At 57.2% G+C, this 20,830-nt stretch overlaps 1 protein-coding gene across 20 annotated transcripts in view; it reads left to right on the top strand.

Moving 5' to 3' along the window:
- The first annotated feature begins 238 nt into the window (after window positions 1–238).
- The window catches only part of Kcnq2 (potassium voltage-gated channel subfamily Q member 2), a 61,170-nt gene continuing 40,578 nt past the window's right edge, over window positions 239–20,830 (top strand). For 7 of the 20 annotated variants that reach the window (XM_074075138.1, XM_074075133.1, XM_020173720.2 and 4 more), the window contains exons 1-3: window positions 241–586; window positions 19,319–19,409; window positions 20,414–20,540. In XM_074075138.1, coding sequence (XP_073931239.1) covers window positions 291–586; window positions 19,319–19,409; window positions 20,414–20,540 — 514 coding nt within the window. In that variant the 5' untranslated portion in view covers window positions 241–290. Of the gene's footprint in view, window positions 587–13,688; window positions 14,190–19,318; window positions 19,410–20,413; window positions 20,541–20,830 lie in introns of those variants that run through there. The other 13 variants (XM_074075136.1, XM_074075134.1, XM_074075130.1 and 10 more) reach the window with 4 other exon arrangements.

The raw sequence follows: 20,830 nt of genomic DNA, 5'->3' as shown, positions 1-20,830 counted from the left end.
GCGTCGCAGGGGTTAACGCGGACGGGGCGGGGCGGGGCGGGGCGGGGCGGGGCGGGGCGGGGCGACGGGCGGAGCCGGCGCGGACGCGGGCCAGGCACCGAGGCGCGCGCGGAGTGAGGTGGCCGCAGCGTCCCCGCGCGCGGCCGGGCCCAGCAGGATCGCGGAGCCGCCGCCGCCGCCGCCGCCTCGGCCATGCGGCTCCCAGGCCGGGGGCCTGGGCTGGGGCCCGCGCCGCCTCCCGCGCACCGCCCCCGCTGAGCCCGCGCCCGGCCGGGGCGCCGCCCGGCACCATGGTGCAAAAGTCGCGCAACGGCGGCGTGTACCCCGGCCCGAGCGGGGAGAAGAAGCTCAAGGTGGGCTTCGTGGGGCTGGACCCCGGCGCGCCCGATTCCACTCGTGACGGCGCGCTGCTCATCGCCGGCTCCGAGGCCCCCAAGCGTGGCAGCATTCTAAGCAAGCCGCGCGCGGGCGGCGCTGGTACCGGGAAGCCCCCCAAGCGCAACGCCTTCTACCGCAAGCTGCAGAATTTCCTCTACAACGTGCTGGAGCGGCCCCGCGGCTGGGCGTTCATCTACCACGCCTACGTGTGAGTGGCCGGCGAGGCGCGGCGCACGGCGGGTCCGGGGCGACCCCGGCCCAGCCGCGGGCGGACCGCGGGCGCGCAGCTGCGACGGATGGAGGGGCCTCCGTGTGCGTGTCCGCGCGCCCGCCTGGGCCTCGCCGGGTGCCTGGGGTTTGGGTCCGGGCACTGCGGTCCCTGGATTCAGCGAAGGGCGGAGATTGGAGAGTGATTTTGGAATTGAGTCTGGAAAGGAGTTCTGGTCAGGAGCCGTTCAGGTGGGGCGGGGGCGCCCGGCTGGGCTGCACCAGCCCCTCCCCCGCAGGACGGGATGGGCAGGCGCCCCAGCCCCCCTCAGCCCAAAGGCCCCTCCCCACGGTCCGCTGCGCTGAACAAAGGGCCGGCGGAGGGAGGGCGGTGCGGCCCTGTCTGGACTCCCCGGACCTGCTTTGCGCTGGGCGCCCCCTCACCACGAAATGGGGCCCTCTCCTCAGCCATCCTCTCATCTGACTTCTGGTTTGCAGAGATGGGGAGGGGTCCTAACATCACTCCACCCCAGCTCTGGGCTGAGGGCAGCTGCCTGCACCCCTTCCTGGCAGCCTGATTCCCCCTCACCACCTGCCTTCAGCTCAGCCCTGACTTCCGCAGCTGCTGGCAGACCCCTGCACATTCTCGGTTTTGGACCCTCTTGGCAGAGCAGAGGGCACTGCTGCCTCCTGGGGAAGGGCTGGTGGGGGTGACACCGTGGTCGTGTGCATATGGTGTTTGTGTGATATTGCACGGGTTGCTGCGTGTGCAGGTTCGTGTGTAAGTGCGTGTGCAAATGTGCACATCCTCCCAGAAGGAGGGCGCTTGCTCTCCCATCCCAGCTGAACCAGGGACACAGGAAGATCTCTGAGACTCGGCCATTTTGTATGAAAGAGGCATTTTGGGATAGGAGTGGGGAGCAGGTTCTGGGAAAGTCTCAGGCCTGGTGCCTACCTGGACTCCTAGGGTGTGTGCCCTCTGAGTGTGTGCCTGCGAGTGTGTGTTCTGAAGTGTGACATGAGAGGATTTGGGGATGGGAGAAGGTTCATAGAGGGAGATCCCAGGCTGCCTGTGGGTGAGTATTCCAGGGGTGACCACAGCCTTGGAGGCCTCAGTAGGCAGTCCTGAGACTCCCCAAGGTGGGGCTGTTACTGGCAACTCTGGGCCTGGTGAGGGTGGGGCACCCCAAGTGTCAGCCAAGTGGGGTGAATGTAGCTTTCCCAGTTTGGGGTCCAGTGTGTTGCTCTTTAGTCATTGGAAGACCCTGAGTGTCCCTCATGGTCCTCCTGTTGTCACCACCTCTCTGCCTACTGTCTTTGGGCTGAAGGGCTTCTGGTGGGGCTGGCTGTGGTCAGCTAGGTCCTGGCTTGAGGTGGTTTCTGGGATGTGTACAGGACAGACACAGTGTCCAGTGGGCTAGGCATGGATTTCCTGGCTGGTAGCATTTCCTGGGCTCCCCTTTGGGTGGGGAGCCCTCTGTGTGCCCTTGTCCCTGGTCAGCTCCTCTGTCCCTGCTGCCCACTTCTGCCTCCTAAAAGTAGCAGTATTCAGAGGGGCTGCAGAGTGTGTGGGCGAACCTTGCAGGTGGGGTCTGTGTCCTCTCTTCAGGATATCTGAGTCAGGACTGGTCCTGTCATAGAGCCCCCCCACCCCCACCATGTAGTGTGGGACTTCAGGGGTGAGACCTTCACCTCCTCAGCTCCTTCACATTGGGCATGGGCCCCCCTGAAATCCCTGCCCCAGACCCCCCCAGCAGGGTGGGTAGTGGGGGAACTCTTTAGCAGGGAGGTTTCTTCTGGAGGGAGGTAGGAAGGACAGTGTGAGGAGCAGGTCTCTGGATGCTCACTGCCTGGGTCAGACACTCAAGTTTTCTTGTCAGCCACTCCCTAGCCCCTGGCTTTGTGAAGATCAACTGACAAGGGTGTCCACTCTCTTCTGGACTTCCCAGTGGTCCACTGTGAAAGGTGATACATCTCAAGTGGCTGTCGTTGCTCTTGGTCCATCCCCTAGTTACATAGATGTGAAATCCTCCATGCCCAGGTCCCACCTAACTCAGGGGGCCTGCTGGCCTGTGGTCCCTGAGTGTGCAGCCAGCCCTTGTGTCCCTTGCTGACCCACATGGAATGGACCATGATATGCATCAGCAGCATTTGGTTTGTTCAGTAATTGTGGGGATGGAGTCTTTCCTTGGGCTGGGGCAGGCAGTGGAGGACAGGGTCAGGGCCCAAAGAGGAAGCCCGTCTGATGTCCTGGCAGTATGGGACTCTCTTGGGCCACCTTCCTTTTGCCACCAAATCTTGATTTCTGAGAGGTTCACCTTTGCCAGCCTCTTGGCCATTTTCTGCTGGACTCCTAGGGGGATAGCCGCAGTCCAGAGTGAGGAGGGAGGTGGCTGCCCTAGGCCCAGGACTTGATGGGCAGGGTCAGTCAGCCCCACCAGCCACAGGGCTCTGCCACATGCCTCTGGCAGAGCTGTGGTCATTGTGCATACCTGTGAGCGTTTCTAAAAGAGCCTCTGGAGCCAGCCAAGGCTTGCACCCAGCCCAAGGACTGCACAGGCAGAGCCAGCCTGGACTGCCAAGTCCCTCTCGAAGGAGTGTGAGCCTCAGGTAAGGCCCAGACTGGGCAGATGTGGGTGTCCACATGGGGCTGCTCCAGGGAGGTCTGTTGGGGTGAGCCTGTAGGGGCCTCTTAGCCTGAGTCCCCCCACTGTGCTTATGAGAGCCTGGCCGAAGTCTTCATGTGGCTCAGACAGCAGAGGGAAAGGGACCTAGATTACAACTGTCCTGCCGTGTGCTGGCCTGTCAGAGGGTCATGACTGGGAAACTGAGGCTGAAAAGATTTCCTGTGTAAGTGGAAAGCAGGGCTTTAGCTAAGGATGCAGACTGCCTGACCTTTCCAACATCATGGAGGAATGGCCAGGAAGAAGTGGAGTTTAAATTTGGCCAGATGAAAAATCTGGGGTTGGGAGGGAGTTCTGTGTGGGCTGGACTGTTTGGGCTGGTCACTGAGGCCCCTCCGTCCACAGACGGTGTCCAGGCACCCTTGTGGAGGCCTTTGAGTGGTGGGCTGTCTGGCGAGGGTCACCTTCCATTTTACAGCAGCACCCTGTCTGGGTCGGGGTGTTTTGGGCCCAACTGGGCTTCCTTTTACTGCATGGGCCAGGACAAGTCAGTGGGGTGGAATTCAGGCTGCCCTTTGATCTGTACCCTCATACTCCCTCATCCCTGTCTGTAGTTCTGAGGCTGGTAAGAGTCCTGGAGGGGCCTTTGAGGTGGTCAAGGCCCTGGATGGGGTCTTTGTGTGGGTGCAGCCTTAGTCTCCCCAAGTGCTGGCCATACTTGCTTCCAAAGTTTGGCTGCATTTGAGGGGTAAGTGCAGGCCTGGGCTGCACCCAGCTCCGACTGCAGAGAGGGCCACTTGCAGAACCAGGATCTGCTGTCTGCTGAGTAGGGACTCAATGTGTGGAAAAAAGAACCCAGTAGCTGGATGGTGATGTGTTCTCAACTTTCCTGCAGCCCTCCTGGGGAGGAAATGTCTATTGATTGAGGAGTCAGAGAATCTTATGGAAATTTCCCAAAAGGTGAAAATGCATCAGAGAGTTGTGGTTTCCAGGGAAACCTGGATTTCTCGGGGGCCTGGGGTTGTCCAACTTCCTAGGTCTCCTGGTAGAATTTGCAACCCTTCCCAGTAATTTAAAGTGAAATTACTCTGAAGTGATGGGATATTTTTAATCCCTCTGTCTTGGTTACTCATGGAGTAAATCTCTAAACATTCTTGTCTCTGCAAGGTAACACAACAAATCATTAATTAGCAGACCGGCAGGGAGCTCTCTGGGCTCTGTCAGAGACCAGAACGGAAAAAAACCTCAATTTTATAGATATCAGCGTGAGTCAGATATTCAAACCACTCTATACAGAGACTCAGGAGGATGCGTAGTGTGGCCATTGGGCCAGGAGGGCTCTTGTGGACTCTCCTGGGATTTAGGGATCCTCTGTCGCCCAGACGCTGGCCCCATGAGTGGGAGGGCCTGTCTCCAGTTCTGAAAGTGCTTTAACCCAGAGCACTTTGGAAGAGCCTGTGGTGGTGTCCAGTGTGGACACTGTGTCTTCAGTGTTCTCCCCGTTTGTTTTTGTTTAGGAAAACAGTTAAGTCCTCAGGACCAAGAGCAATTCGGGAAACTTGGTGAAGGGTCTTGACTGGGTTTGAGCACACGAGGGCTGAAATGCCTTGTGGCAGGATGGAGGAGGATGAGAGGTGTGCTCTGGGCTGTCTGAGGTTGGATGGAAGGAGTGGGGCTGGGCTGAAGTGAAGCGGGAGCCCCATTCTGGAAGGAGGGTGGGTGGTCTCCAGGCTGGTGGTCACTGTCTCTTTTGAGGTGAAGCTGACATGGTGGTGATGTTGGTAGTGTTCCTTGTGGGGAACTTGGTGTGTTTCCTGTGTCTTGTTATTACAGACAGCACCCAAGTGATGCAGGCTACCTTGCATCACTTGCATCGGGTCATTTGGCTACTTTCAAGTATAAACATAGGGTACCTGAGGTGTGAAATTACTGGTTGGGGTGTATGTGCTGTGGACGGATGGACTTGGCCATCTGTGCCTCCCCTTGGGTAGGTTTGAACCTCAGTGGTGTGACTCCTGGAGGAGGGGCGGGAAGCCCTGAGTTACGTTTTGGGGGTGAAGGATGGTAGAAATTGGGACCAAGGGCTCTGGGTGGACCTGCCTCCTCTGCTGACCAGCTCTGGACCCTGGATCCCAGTTTCCTTTCATGAAGTTGGGGTGACAGTCCTGGACATGGTGCAGATTAGAGTCACATGAGTCACACGTGCTGATGCTCACGCCCTTCAGCCTCAGTGAAGCAATGAGGGTCCTCCTGATCCTCACCGAGGCTTGGCAGAGCAGAAGACCTTGTCCTGGTGGGGTGTGGAGGGCCGGGGGAGACTCTGACTGTCCTGGGCCGTGTCTCTCAGCCTCCTGACCCGCAGCCTGTCCTTTGGCAAATTCTCAGGCATGTCATTTAGTGGCTTGACCTTGAGAGTTTGTTCAAGCTGCTGTGTAATGAGAAGTACATGAGACTTGGATTCTGAACGTCCAAAGCTTGCTGTGTGCTGTCCAGCGGGGTGCCAACCATTTTCCTAAAACAAGGTGCTTGCTGTGCACCTGTGGGTATGTGAAGATGTCCTCCTGTTTGGAGCAGAATGGCACATACCAGTGTCCTCAGGATTGGGTGCAGAGGAGAGGAAGAGTTGGCTTGAAAAACATTTCTGGGGGCAGGTTTTACCGGTGAACCCTGCAGGCTGAGAAGGAACAGCCGTCTAAACCCCCTGGACATCCGATTCCCACACAGGCCATGGATGACTCGGCTCTGATGCAGCTGGGGAGACTGGGCCTGTTTCGCGATGAGTGCTGTCCCCTGAGTGTGGGGATGCCTGCCAAGCACAGTCCTTTCCCTTTTGTGGCTGGAGCTCGGCTCTATCTTCAGACAACAATTTGCTGACCACTTCTTAAGCAGGAGCTTTTTAAACCAGTGCCTCGCTCGTGGTGGTGCACCAGGCCGTGGCTTGGAGGAGGAAGCCCAGCGGCACCTGTCCAATTGCCTAACCACAGCCAGAGCAATTTAGCTGGATCTGAGAAGGAAGGCAGAGGATGTGAGTTGACTGGAGATCATCCCCGAGGGGCGGCCTGGGGATGATTCACGCTGCTGTGTTCCCACCTGGCCTTCCACAGCCGGCCCCAGCTGGGTCCTATGTGTGCCCAGCAGGCTCTGCTTCCTGGTGACCATTCATGGGTTTCCTCTGAGAATACCAGGTGTGTCCACCAGTTGGAAGTAGACTGGTGCTGGGTGCCATGTCCGTGTTTCCAAGGCGGGGTCTCAGAAAAGAGTTCCACTAGCAGGCTGAAAGTAACCTACACTGCAAAAGATGGAGGTTGTGAGGATGAGAGCCCTTGGGTGCTATGTGTTCCCTTTATCATTTCATCCCCAGGTGCCAGGCAAGGTGAGGGACCCATGTGGGTGAGCTAAGTGACAAACTTGAGTGGCATGCTGAGGGGGACGTGGGCTTCTGTAGAGCTGCAGCCGCCCCTGTGTATCTCTGCTAAGCTGCCAGTCCTTGGTCTGGGTGGAAAGACCCACCCACTGGCCATCCGTCTCACTGCCTTGCAGTTGGTTGAAGGGAAGAAGGGCTGCATGGCCATGACTCTTGTGTGGGGATCAGAGGCAGGATGGGTTCTAGCCACCCTCCGGGTTGCCACCGGGCTCTGCTGACTATCTGGTTGGACCAAAATTAGGTCTTTGATCTCTTTTTGGATTACCAGGAATAGTTTTGTGAATGTCCACTTGTGGACAGTTGTTCTAGAATGTTCCGATGGAAGTTGGTTAGAAATAGTGTCTGAAGAGCTCTCAGGTATCAGGAGCCCCAGGCTGCCCTGGCTGTAGGGAGGGTCCCACTGGTGTCCCCTCCACTTCTGCAGAGAGGCAGTGTCCTGGCCTGGGCATGCCCTGGCCTCCAGGTCCTGCCTGGTCCCATCCCTTCCCCCAAAAGCTCTCAGCCCTGACTTTAGATGAAGACCTTGTAACGCTGTTACTGCTTTTCTGTTTAGGCTTAGAAAGACACAGGGTGAGTAGGAGGAAGAGCCAGTTTCTCCTTGGGTTCCACGTTTTGAGGAGTGGTGAAAAGCTTCAGGGATCAAAGTGGGGTGAGAAATTTTGGGAAGCCTGTTCGGAAGGGATTTGGAACTGGAGAGCCTCAGTGAGCGTGTGGGACTCTGAGCCATGTGTGGACACTCATGGCCAGGTGGTGGACAAGTCGCCATGAGATCCTGCTGGGGGAGTGAAGGGACATGTATGGGACTCAGAGTGTGTCCATCTGCAGAGGCCAGCTCTGTGAGGGGCAGCTCACTGATGGGGCAGGACTCACCAGTGGTGCAGCACGCTACTTGGAGGAGGCAGATGGGGGCGTTGGGGGCTGAGCCCCAGGGTAGGATGGGAGGCAGCCCGCGGGTTCTCTCTGTAGACCAAGTAGGCTATTAGGGCTAGTACTCCCTTATATCCCTTCCTTCAAAATAGGTCAAATTCATATGAAATACACTCACTGCACATTCAGAAGACACAGAAATGGGAAAAACCCTGGAATGTATAAAACAGTGAAAATGGTATCCTGGCCCTGTCTTCTCCTTGTCAGCTGTGGCTCCCAGCTTCTTCCAGAGGAGGTGTCTACACACATTTCCATGGTACATTCCATACACCTCTGTTTGTGTCCACAGGCTCTGTGTTTTCCGCCTGTACCTCATTTGTTCTGGTGTCATCCTGCCCTGAACGTGGGGAGCTGCTCGCTCACCCCTTCTAGACCCAAAGCCTGGGCGTGGTGAGAAGCGCCTGCTGGATTCCCCACTGATGGGCTCTGAGACTGTCTTTGGGGTTTCCCCACCACCAGCAGCACTGAAACTAGGTTCCCGACAGGCAGATGTCTTCACACAGGTGTCCAGATCTGTAGGAAAGATTCCTAGAAATTATCTGGCTACTGTAAAAATGTTCTCCTCCCAAATGGTGTTTTTCCTTGGACCAGCTAGTGGACAGTGCTGCCTTGTTGTCTGTTACTGAATAATTCCATGTTTGTAGAAAGTGTTCAGGAGGTGACAGAAATAGGGTGGGAGTACCAAGGACCCTGCTTGCCACCATTTCTACTCAGCTGACTGGCATAGAGGAAGGCCTGCCATGGCTGGTGAGGGGACAGGAGGCACAGTCAGGAGATGGGATAGGGCAGGAGAAGAGAGGGGATTGGGGCACTGGCCATGGTCCTGAACATGGGCCCCCGGTGGTACCTTCTCATGGGCGAAAGGCCCTTTGCGTGGTTCTTAGGATGGGCCCAACCCAGGCCCTCAGAGGGTGGGGGCTCAGCTCACTGATGTTGGCTCTGGGAAGGGGCTGGTGTTTTGGAGGTGCTGCCCAGGGGGTCCTGTGGGGGCAGAGACACACTGGAGGCTTCATACTTCCTGGATCTGCCTATGAGCAGTTTCACCATAACAGGCCTCCAAGAAGTGTTGTTGAATCAGCTGAGTGCTGAATTCGTAGGACGTGGAAGGAAGTCTTGCAAGCTTGGGTGGTGGGCAGACAGGGCTGCATCTGAGAGGCGGCTCTGGGCTCCTGCATGGCCGGCTGGCTTTGTTTCTCACAGAAATGCCTGTTTATGGCTATTGTTTCTTTTGATTACAAAAATAATACACGCCTGTTCAGGAACTTGGGGAATGCTGGAACATAAAAGAAGGAGTGATTATTCTTCCTGACTGGCTCCAGGCCTTTGCTCCCCTATATGGTTCTTGAACAAAATGGGGTTTGGGCGCCTAGCTTTTTCCTGTGTTCGTGGCACATGGTGGGATTTCCTCCTGGCTTAGTGGGCCACAGTTTGGCATGTCTTGGCATGTCTCCATCCCTCAGGCTGCTGTCACTCTCATCTAGACACTCGGGTTATGGCTGTGACTGAGTTACTGTGCTGTGTGGGTAACCTGCCTGTGTGTCCACATATATATATCCTCAGGTGTGTCCTGCCCAGGTGGACCCTTCCCACATATGCCACATCCCCTGCCATGTGAGTGGGTGGCAAGGTGTCCCTGCTCTGTCCATGGATGCATTAAGATGCATTAAGATGACTGGTGAAAGGAGGGATTGACACAGGTCAGGACGAGGTCCTGACCTCTGTCTCTGAAGGTGTGCCTGCAGCTGGGAGAACATTCACTCCCCAGTGACTGGAGCAAGGCCTGGGTGAGAGGGAGGGGCCTGACTGCTCCATTAGTCTCGGGGTAGGGGAGGAAGGGGAAGGCCTGCCCGGGATCTCTGTCAGGGGAGCTGCTGTTGGGGTGCTATGAGCCCCTAAGTGGGTTTGTGTGGCCTACAGGCAGCCTGAGCCATGAAGGAGTATGGGGTGCCTCGGGAGGCACTGGGGCCCGTCCTGAACCTTAGTCCCAATAGTCCAGGGAAATGCCTTTTCTACCCTGGCTCCCACGCAAGGGTAGGAGCTCAGGTTAGGCCAAGTGTGGACCCCAGAGATGCTCAGGTTGGGGGCCTGCGTGGCAGAGAGTGGAAGTCTGGGGAGGAGTTGACCCCAGGCTGGGAGACAGAGGACCAAGGATAGAGTGTTCCAGCTGTGGAGGTGAACGCACCCTGGAAGGAGACCTGTCTCCTCCACAGTCTGTGGTTTTCCTCCCTTTGCTGGGAAACACCGTGCAATGCTCAAGCTTCCTAAGAGAGACGGGGCTGTGCTTGCCCTGAAAGGCCTCAGAGCAGCATCCTTCATTTGGGACCAGATGGGTCACCTGTCCAGTAGGGTGGCCCTGTGGAGCCCAGCTCCTGTGGGCTGGGGTGTCGGTGAGGACAGTGTGTGCAGATGTCTGGTCCTTCCCTCAGGAATCTTCCCTGTGTGGAGAGGCTCCGAGGTACAGTGAGTGTTGCCTGGGGCACAGAGCTGCTGGTGCGGGCAGTGCTGACCTCTCAAACTAGACAACGTGGTCTTGTTGATTTTCTTTTTAAAAGATTGAGGTAAATTCTCCTAACATACCCTAAAAGTGAGCAACGTGGTGATGGTTAGTGTGCATACGATGAGCAGACACTGGTGCTGTTTGGCTTCATGATCTCATAAAGTCGCCTGTCCCCACTGGCAGACCCCCCGAGTGCCCCCATCCCTGGCCCCCAACACTCACCAGACTCTTCTGTCTCTGCAATGTGCCTGTTCTGAGCGCTGCATTCAAGAGGAGTCACAAAGTGTCTGTCCCTTGTGTCTGCTGCCTTCCCCTCGGTGTGGTTCAGTTGCCGTCTGTTGGAGTCTCACTCCTTCCTGTGGCTCTCTGGGGGACCCATACAACTGACTGTCCACATCCATTGGTGGACATTTGGGTTGACTATGCTGTTAGGCTGCGTAAGTGGAGCTGCCACGATTGTTGGTATTCTGTGTGACACACATATCATTGCTCTGAGGATGTGACCTTATCTGTAGTAGCTGCATTTGTTCCATGCGAGGCTCAGGAATGGCTGGCTCCTGGAGTGGGCCTTATGCCCACACAGGATTTCGCCTCCCTGCTTTCTGGTCCTGTTCCTGTCCCTTACAGCTGAGCTCATGGGCAGCAGTCAGGCACCACTGAGCACTGGCTGTAGCTGGGCTGTGGCCCTGCTCTGCAGGCGGATTCAACTTGGCCAGGGGAGGTCCCATGGGTCAGGATGTGTGGCCAGCTGTGTTTGCAGGTGCCAGGTTGGGCTCCTGGGCAGTGGATAGAAGAGATGAGGCCCTGTCCTTGGGGGAGAGTGACCACATGGGTGCAAGAGGGGAATAGGGCAGCCTTTCAGAGAAGGTGGCCCCAAGAATGAGGCCTGGGGGGTAAGGAGGAGGTACCCTGTGCCATGTGGGTAGAAGGGAACTCTGAGAAGCAAGAAGAGGCGTGCAAAGGCCCTGGGGCAGGGAGATAGCTTGGTGAAGTTGAGAAAGAGCAGAAGAGGAAGGAGGGGAGCAGGTGGGTATGCCAGGCACAGCTGTTCCAGGGCCTGGATCTGTTCTTAGGCACCCATGTGGGGATGTGAGCAGGGCTGACATATGTGCCTTGGCTGTCATTTCTGCCAGGTCTCTCTGGCTACTTCTGGGATTTAAATGGGATGGGGTTCCTGTGGCCTTGGTGGGGGACGCAGGTGACAGGAGTAGGGCACAGTTGGGACATGCTGGAGGGTAGGGCCAAGAGGGGGAGAAAGTCCAGAACATCCTGACTGGGGGGCTGTGAGCCTGGGGAGGAGCTGCCATCCTGGCAGTCAAGCAGACCAGAGGATGCAGCATGAGCTCAGGCAGCAGCCAGAGGCAGCTCTCCTGGCACCTCTGGGTCCAGCACCTGTGGTGGCTAATGGGAGCAAATTAGTGGCGTGGAACCACGGTCTCCAGGGATCCTAGGCAGGAGGCTCCAAACCACGAGGCAGCGCCCAGGGAGCAACCTGCTCCCTCCTGGTGCTGAAGCAGCAGGTTCCCTGCCAGGCCCTGAGCCCTCCACAGCCCATAGCTCCAGCACTTGCCCTTCCTGGGGAGACCTCGTGGTTGCTACGGCAGCACTGGGTAGGAGGACATTCTTTGGGGGAGCTGGAGGTCCCAGGGAGTCTTGGGCTTCAGGTGAGGTAAGTGGCTAGGGAACAATGGTGGGTGGGGGGATTAGGCTCTGACCTCTAGCACCTCTGCAGTCTCCCTGTCCTGGAGAGTGGAGAGAGCCACCGCTGGTTGTGCGGGGCCAGTGGTCAGTGGGGGCATTGAGGATCCCCTAATAGTGCCTTCTGCCCTGGGTGTTTGGAGAGGGCATTGGGTCAGATGTAGGTAGGCCAAGGCCATTTGTGGAGGCCCCCAATGCTAAGCCAGCAGCTGGGTCTTCTTGAGCTGCAGCCTGTCAGGGTCCCAGACATTTATTTACTGAGCACCTGGTGTGTTCAGGCTTGGTTCTGCCTCTTCCAGGCACCTCTTGTCCCCTCCCCAGGGCCTGAGTGGCTCTGGTGGATGGGCATGGCCCACGTAGACCCCGGGGCAGGATGGCATGAGAGTCCCTGGATGGAGTGTGGCTTCTGCCGTTAGGCCCTGTGACTGAGCCTGCTCAGGCCGTCCATCTGGTTTGCGCCTGGAGCTGCCGTCAGCACCCAACTCCGCTTTACCCCCGAGGTTGGAGGAGGCGGCAGGTCCTGGCGGCAGAGCAGTTTATTAGAGGGCGAAATTAGATTCCAGTTTGCAGCGCCGGCTGTGGCCTAATGGACGAGGCAGGCCAGAGGTCCCTGGGGAGCCTGGTGTGATCTGGACTACAGGGAAGGTGCTCCAGCCTCACTCTGACTGCTCCTCTCCACCTCCCCCAGGGCCCTGCTGGGCTCCCAGCCCTGCCCCCCCATCCCAGGACATGCAATCCTATGTGAGTGGACAGTGTTCTGGAGGGCAGTTTTCTGCAGGGGACCCTGTGAGGACACAGGATTGTCCTCCCATGGCAGAGGGGTGCCCACAGGGAGTGGCCTGTTACAGTTGGATCCCCACTTTGCCATGCAAGTTGCCTCAGAGCCTGTCTTTAAAATGGGGTCACAGCATTTTCCTGTCTTGGGTATTGTTGCACGAAGGCAGTAGGCTGAGAATTTTAGCACAAGTGCCAGGTCCTTTCTGCCTGCTTCCCAACTGTCTGAGGGCATTGGACAGGGTTGGGGCCAGCCGAACGGAGAGCTGTGTCAGGTCTGTCTTGCTGCTCACATGTTGAATTTTTAGGTCATTAAACATGTACAATGAGACCAAGAACCTGCCTATCTCTGGGGTCAGCCTTTCAGGCTGGAGCCTGACCAGATCGGTATGTCTGTGACCACAGTGAGGGTCTGGGAGCATTTGTGACTGCCGACAGACCTCAGGGCAGCCAGGCCCCTGTGAGGGAAGTGGGATCTGAATGAGGCAGCAACGGCTTTGTCGTGCTTTTCCAGAAAGGAAAGATCCCTGCAGTCAGATGGAGGGAGGGTGGGAGGGGAAGGCGGAAGAAGAGAAGCCTATGGCTAGGGGTGGGTGGGAGAGGCTTCCTGGAGTGCAGGGGCCCACGCGTGCACATACACACATGCACACACACACACACGTGTCCTGCATCTCATCCTACTGGTGCTGGCAGCCTGCTCACCCTCTGGGGTGCTGTCTGGCCCAGTGGAGGCCCTCTGGCTGGGTGCCCATGTCCCCACCTTTGTCCCCTGCCCATCCTGCTATCTTTGTACTCAGGTCTCATTTCTAGAGGGGACTTGGCTTTTTCCCAGAGTTCAGGCTGCCTCCTGCACATCTGGTCAGGTTCCCCCTGCTGCCTGGTAAAGATGGTCTAGTTCTGTCTCCTAACATGCTGTGGTCTGACCCTCTTTTGTGATTTGGAGCCCGGATATGTGTGGGGACGCCAGGGCAGTTTTAGGTGACGTGTGCTCTCCAGGTGGCCTTTGCCCCACACTCAGGTGTTTGGTTGCTCAGGCTGCCTGAGGTCCCTGCCTGCCCTGTCCTGGCCCCTGGAATCTGGGGTTGGGGACCAGCTGCTTGTGATTCTCATCTCCTTGGCAACCACTGCCAGAGAAGTGTCCTGAAGTTGAATCTATTATCATAATTAGCCTCGAAACCCCTTGTGTTGTCATTCTGAGCTGCAGGAAAACAATGTGTCCTTCTGCCCAAGGCCTCTCCTGCAGGTGCATGTTGGGTAGAATGTGTGGGAAAGGACCTCTTCCCACCCAGGCTCTGGCCTTGGTTTGTTGGTGGTGCTGGGGAGACACTGCTGAGCCTGGCAGCTGAGGACACTGCCCAGCCTGGGGCCCTTGGAGCTGCCAGCTTCTGTGTCTGAATGTCTTGTCACAGAGCAGCTCCAGTGGGAGTCAGGTCTGGTGGGAGGTTCCGGGCCCCTCTAAGCACACTGGTGACTGTTGGACCCAATCTTCTCGAGGTCTCTATTTTTCAAGGGGTCCTTGGTCCACCACTGCAGCTGTAAGTGTGAGGACCTGGATCACAGCCAGCAGGATGGAAGAAAGAAGGGTCCACGGGACTGAAGTTGGGACAGTCACGGAATGGTCTCTGCCCTAAGCCGGGGCACAGCTCCAATCGAGTGACCGGTAACTCGCAGTGGGCTTCGGTTGCTAGGCTTAGCCTGGAGGTATCTGGCCTTGTGATGTGGGCCAGGTCTGAGGATGACTACCCACCCTTTGCTAGTGCCAGGCCAGTCCTCCCTGATGGTGGGTGTGTGTGAGGGGGTTGAGGCTGGGTTGCCTTGGAGTGCCCCACATCACTGAGGCAAGAGGGCTAAGGGAGCATGTCTTTATGCCCAGCACCGCCAGCCTCGACAGTCTGTTTCCCCAACTCTAAAGTGGGTGTAGTTGAGTGCTGCTGTGTGCTGATGGGGTAGTTGCTGGTCATTGAGGGGCCTGCAGAGGGACAAGGCCTGGAACTAGACGTTTCCTTCAGCCAGCTGGATACATGCAGGTGAGTGAGGGATTCATTGAAGCCGGGAGTCGTTTCTCTCCTGACCTGCCCTGAGCCTGGGGCTGGGGCTGGGCCAGGGTTCCCTCTCCTCGGGGACCTTTGTGCCTGGGGAAAGTCCTGATGTGCAGCCAAGCTCCTTCCTGTGCCCCGGCCTCCAGGCCACGTGGGCGAGTCTTCCGCGTGTCCCTCCCAGCTCCCCTGCACCAGCCTTCCCCACGGGGCCATCTGTGCTGTCTGTTCCGAAAACTTTAAAAACAAAACGTGAAGCATTGCAGGCAGTTTCTGAAGGCCTGTTGGGGTGGCACAGCTCCAGAGCAGTCTTTTTCCTGAAGTGGGTGGGGTCACTCCTCCCAGGCAGAGCTGGGGTGTTCTGAGGGGCCTGGTTTTTCGATCCCCTGAATTAATCACCTGCTTTGTACATTTGGGTCCCTGACTGCTGGGAAGGGCTGCAGATCCATACATCATGGCTGCATCAACATGTGCCCTGCCTTCAGCGTTTCTGGACTATTCTGAAGAGCAGGGCTGAGAGGACCTGGTCACCTGGCACCTTGGCCTTATTCTTTTTAACTTAAAAGAATGCTTTACAGTGTGCAGAATCTGTGGGTCTGTCCCCAACAGGTTTTCCTGTCTGGCCAGGCACACCCTCTGCCACATGCCTGCCCTCCTCTCCATCTGGGTCTCCTCACCAGCTCTTCCTTTCGCTGAGAGCCCCCTTCCCTGCTTCCCCTCCTGCCTGGCTAGCACCTCCTCACTCTGCAAGGCCTGGCCCAGAGGACGCTACCTTGGAAAAGCCCTTTAGGGTTATGTGTCTCCCCTGGGTTCCCGCCTAGCTTTGCTAAGCTGAGCTGGCCCTGGTGTCCCTTTTATGTGTGTCTCCTCCCCTGCCCAACCCCCAGGTCCTGGCTGGTACTGGGAACCACTTGTCCTCCCTCTTGCTATTTCCTCACTGGCCGAGCTAGGAGAAAACGCCACCAGGGAGGCAGAAACACTAAATGAGATATCTGCGTGGTTTTTTTTTCAGGGCTCAGTTAGTTGATTAAATTGGCTAATGAGCAAAGGAAATTAATTGCAGTTTTGAAATGTGACCATGGCTTTTCGTGTGCTCCATCTGTGCCAGCAGCCTCTTGCCACTGCCAGGGTTTCTGCCCAGAGCTGCATGGCCTGACTGTGAGGAAATGTCCTCAGGACCCACAAACTGGGGAGTGGTACTCTGGCAGCTGGGTCTGGTGGGAGGAAGCCCTCCGGGAAGGACAGTGGGGCTCTGTATGTCTCTTTGGGCACTGTCACCAGCCTTGTTGGGGCTTCAGCCTGGGGCTGAGGCCCAGAGTTCCTGTGGTGCGGGGCTTGGTTGCAAGCTAGGGACAGGTCAGCTGTTACTGTTGGCCCCTGCGGGATCCTCAGGCCTTGCTGGGAGGCATGTGATCTGGATTTCCAGCTGGTGGGGCTGGGGTGATGGGCTTGACCCCCGACATCCATCGGGGCCCCGTCCACCCTCTGCACATGGTGTGCTTCTGCTCTGTGCTTCTCACTCAGCCCTGCCCACTTTATCTCTGCCTGTGGGCACTACCCCACCCTCACTGTCCTTCCTGGAACAGCACCCCTGGTGCATGCCTGGTCATGGACATGGAGTCTCACAGGCTTGCACAGAGGCTCCTGTCCCGTTAACTAGCACTCATGGGCTCTTCTGCTGCAGACACTGGCTGGGCAGTGAGGCCAGTGCTGGGAAGAGGCCTTCACTGGAGACACTGTCCAGAGAGTGCAGTTCCTCCCCATGGCTGTCCTGGGACCCCAACCTGACCACCGAGCCCCTCCTCACCACTGAGTCAGCTGGTGCTCACGCAGGCCTTGGCTGAGGCCCCTGGCCCCTCCTGGCCTGAGATAGCAGTTTTCCATGTCAGTGCATCTAGGCCAGCAAGCCCCAGTAGTCAAGCATCTGTCCAGGTGTCAACCAGCAGATGTCCTCCATGAAGAGCAGGTCCTCAGGGTGAGGGGTGGAAGCCAGTGAAGTGAGCAGATGCCAGTGCTTTGCATGGACTGTGGGGGCCTGCTGGTTGAGGGAGGAGAGGGACAGAGGGCAGCGAGCAGCTTATGTGAGTGAGGTGGCCAGCAAGGTCCCAAGGGCTGTCCACTGAGTTCAAGTGGCCAGGCAGTAGCACTGACAACAAGAATTGGCACGCACTGAGTGCCTAAGGTGTGCAGGCCCCATCATGATGACCTCCTTCATTGCTGCCACTGCCCAGTGGGTCAGTCCTGGTTTGGAGATGTAGAGGCTGGGCTTTGGAGGCCCACAGCTGCCTGGATGGATGGTATCCTGGCTTCGTGACCGGACAGCCTGGACACTGGGCCCTGTGTGCTGTGTGCCTTCACTGCAGCCGGTCTGAGAGGAATCTCGTTCCAGAACATGGAGCCCAGCCTTGGGGGTCTGGGAAGGAAGCTGGGGTCTCCCACGACTCACGGTTGGGTTGATGCTTCTCACAGTACCCAAGGTCTTTCTTTTCTTTTTTTGGCAGTACTGGGGTTTGAACTCAGGGTCTCGTGCTTGCTGGGCAGGCACTCTACTGCTTGAGCTACATCCCCAAACCTTTTTTGCTTTCAGTTATTTTTTGGGTAGGGTCTCACGTTTTTGTTCAAACTGCGATCCTCCTACCTCTGGGCTGCCTCATAGCTGGGATCATAGGCGTGAACCGTCATACCAGGTGTGTTGGTTGAGATGGGGGGTGTCTCAATAACTTTTTTGCCCAGGATTGGTTTTGAACTTGGATCCTCTGGATCTCCACCTCCTGGGTAGTTGGGATAATAGACCAGAGCCATTTCGCCTGGTCCCTCTCCAGGATCTTTCTTCCAAGAGAACAAAATCAGCAAGGACTCCACTGGGGGTCTTCTCCCATCAGACACCATGGCTAAATGCTAACCTTTGACTGTGCTTCCTCAAAAGTTCCACATACATCCAGGACTTGATTTCCCCTCTTGATCCAAGGCCACTTATGTGACATTCAGTGTGGTTTGTCTGCAGAGGGATGAGTTCCCCCTAGAAGCTTGGCAGTGAGTGGGGACTTGGAGCAGGACAGCCCCAATCCCTCAGCCACTCACAGCCTGGAAGAGTCAGGGGTCTTTTATTTGCACAGGTGGAAACAAACTCCAAGTGTCTTAAGTCATAGGTGAACATCAGCTCCATACCGTGTTCCACTTCATCCAGTCGCCTGCTGCTGGTTCCCCCCCAGTGACTCCACATGTAGCAGGCTTTCCCACATCAGAGCCCAGGCTGGCTCCATGCTGGAAAGATCCTGGAGCTAACTTGCTGGCACCAGGCCATGGTCCAGGGGCACACCTCCATCCCTGCGCTGGGCAGGACAATTGAGAGGCTGGTGGCTGCTCCATCCACCCTGACTCCAGTGGCCCAGAGGACAAGGGATGTGCCTGAGCTAGGAGTGACTCCTCCAAGGACACTGTGCTTGTGGTCCTGCAGGCAGTGGGTGTCCAGGCAAGGTTTCCTCTGGCCAAGGGGCAGAGGGGAGTGGTGGACAGGGCAAGGAACCCCAGGAAGGAGATTCCGTGTATGGGGAATCTGACCCCTTGTGCACATCTGACATTCAGGTGTGAGCTATGGGGTCAGGGCTCTGAGGCAGGGCAGGACACAGTGGCTCTGTCATCATTGTGTGGCTGGACGTGTGGATGCAGGCCTGGCTCTGAGGACAGCATAGGACGTGGAGGTGAGGGAGTAGATCCTTTTGCTCCATGGCTCCTGGTTCTTCTGTGGCCAGGTGGACTTGAAGCCCCTGTTGGTGCCTTATAGCAAAAGCACATTCCGTGACTAGACGGTGACACATCCCTTTTGTGTGGCCGGTTGATATCTGTACAAGAACATTGAATGGACACAGGAGCAGACTCTTAACAAACAGGCTCCAACCTGTCCAGGGCTTCCTGTGACGGGATAGGGTGTGTGAGCGAGTGATGGCTCTCTGTGGGCAGGGTTCCTGCTGTACTGTCCCCTCAGTATCACAGCCACTCAGGGTGTCCTTGTAACAGGCTGGGTTCCCATGTGGGGCCTTCAGAAGGTGGTGCCCCCTCCCCTGAAGCCTTCTGGGATGGGGCAAGGGAGCAGGGGTCCAGCTTGTCAGAGGAGGCCAAGTGGCCAAGAAGAGGCATAGAGGAAGAATTTATGGGTCAGGAAGAATCAGGTAATAAAGGAGAGGGGAAATAATTACAGCAAGAAACTAAGTCAGTGGGGATGACCCCCCTATAACTTACAAGGTAGAAGAAAGGGAGAGACTTTGAGAAGAATTTCTCTTCCTGAGAAATTCTTGTTGAGCACCAGTTGGGAGAGAAAAGTTTTCTGCTTCTGAAGAGGAAATGGTTGCATTATCAGAAAAAAAAGGGTGAATATTCACTGCATGCTTTCTGTAGGGCGGGCACTGTGGGTCTGGCTGCTTTTCTTGTTTTTGTAGCAGTTGGTGGGCAGACATTGCTATTCCCTTCTTACCTGGATAGTTTTGGGGATTTTCCCAAAGCACAAGGTTGAGGCTGCACAGAGGTGTCAGGGCCAAAGTGTGGGGTGTGGCACCAGCAAGGGTGACAAGAGGATGTGTGGATCCCAGATCATGTTGGTGTCACCATGCAGTCTGGGGAGTCCTGGGAGGCTGGAGGGGACTGTGGACCGTGTCCATCTTACATTCCCTATGGTGAGGCCTTTGGCAGTGCTGGTTCTCGGTGGGTGGTCGGACTGGGGGCTGCGTTCCAGCTGACCAAGTCCCCTGCCCTGCAGGTTCCTTCTGGTCTTCTCCTGCCTCGTGCTCTCCGTGTTTTCCACCATCAAGGAGTATGAGAAGAGCTCTGAGGGTGCCCTCTACATCCTGGTGAGCCCCACACTGGGCGGTGGGTGGAGGGGGCGTGGGGATGGGAAGGACCCACCGCAGCCTGGTGCCGAGACCTCTGCCCCAGCCCCCACAAGTGGTGTCTCTGTTCCCCCCACTCTGCCTGTGTGAGCCTGGTCTCAGGTTTAGGTGGGGGCTGTCCTTGCATCTGTGACACTGCTCCACCTGATACTTTGGGGTGGCCTCTAACCCCTCTCCAGCTTCCTAGTCCCCAGCACAGGTGACATCACAGTCCCCATTGTCCCTGTCTACCTTGTTGCTTTTCTGGAGCCCAGGTGCCTCACAGGAGCTGTGGGGTGTTCCCTGGCAGATGTGGGCACGGGGTGGGGGGCTGTGATACTTACTCATAGCAGCCCCATGATGGGGCAGGGGTGGGTGCCATGACAACGGGACTGTGATTTCCGTGTTGCCATTGGTAACAGGGATGGGGAAGAGGGCCCTTCAGGGAGATTCGTTCCCACCCGCTGCTCCTATACCCCCCTACCCTCTGCCTTAGGGCTGCCTGAATGCTGGGCAGAAACTGGTCCCCCTTTGTTGTCACCTGGAATCCTCCCTCAGCTCAGCCCTGCTGTACCTTCCACACTACCATAGTTCACACCTGGCAGAGTCTCCCCCCAGCTCAGACAGGGCAGCCCCCCTTCCCCCAGCTCAGACAGGGCAGACACTTCAGACAGGACACCCACTTTAGACAGGGCAAGACTCTCATCTCAGAAGGGGAGGTGGGGAGGGTTGTCTTTAGGCCACCTTGCCTGAAGGTAGGCTCCCCAGAGGGCCCCAGCCCTGTGGCCCCAGGTCCTGTGTACAGAAGCCCATGACCCCTGCTGTGCGACTGGCTTGGCTGGGGGGTCCAAGCTTGCAGGTCCTCTTCAGGGCCTCCAAGCACTGGGGCTCTGTCTCTGGACTGGAGCTGCCCACCTGGTAGTGTCCAGATGGCCCTAGCCCCTCCCCGGGCCTTGTGGTGGCCTCAGCTGTGGCCTCCCCCATAGGAAATCGTGACCATCGTGGTGTTTGGAGTGGAATACTTTGTGCGGATCTGGGCTGCAGGCTGTTGCTGCCGATACCGAGGCTGGAGGGGGAGGCTCAAGTTTGCCAGGAAGCCGTTCTGTGTGATTGGTGAGGCCTGGAGGGAGTGGTCACCAGTTGGGCACCAGGGATGGGCGAGGGGGCAGCTCCTTTGTGGAAGTTTCTTCTCACCTCTGACTTGGAGTCAGAGCCCATGGCTAATGTAGCCTAGATGTCTGGGAGGAGGAGGTATTGGACAGCCCGTCCCAGACCTCACTGGCAGGCAGGGTGGACAATAGCAAGTGTCTTTTCTGACATCCACACTGCCCAGACCCCACACCTGCACCTTGTATGCACTGTGGGCTTCGTCTGTTCTTCCCCCCGGCACCCTGGGGATGTCC

The sequence above is a fragment of the Castor canadensis genome, chromosome 5 (genome assembly GCF_047511655.1).
Source record: "Castor canadensis chromosome 5, mCasCan1.hap1v2, whole genome shotgun sequence".
In the NCBI taxonomy this organism is placed as follows: domain Eukaryota; kingdom Metazoa; phylum Chordata; class Mammalia; order Rodentia; family Castoridae; genus Castor; species Castor canadensis.
Note: the sequence above shows the minus strand (reverse complement) of the source record. Positions and strands in the feature narration are given on the sequence as shown.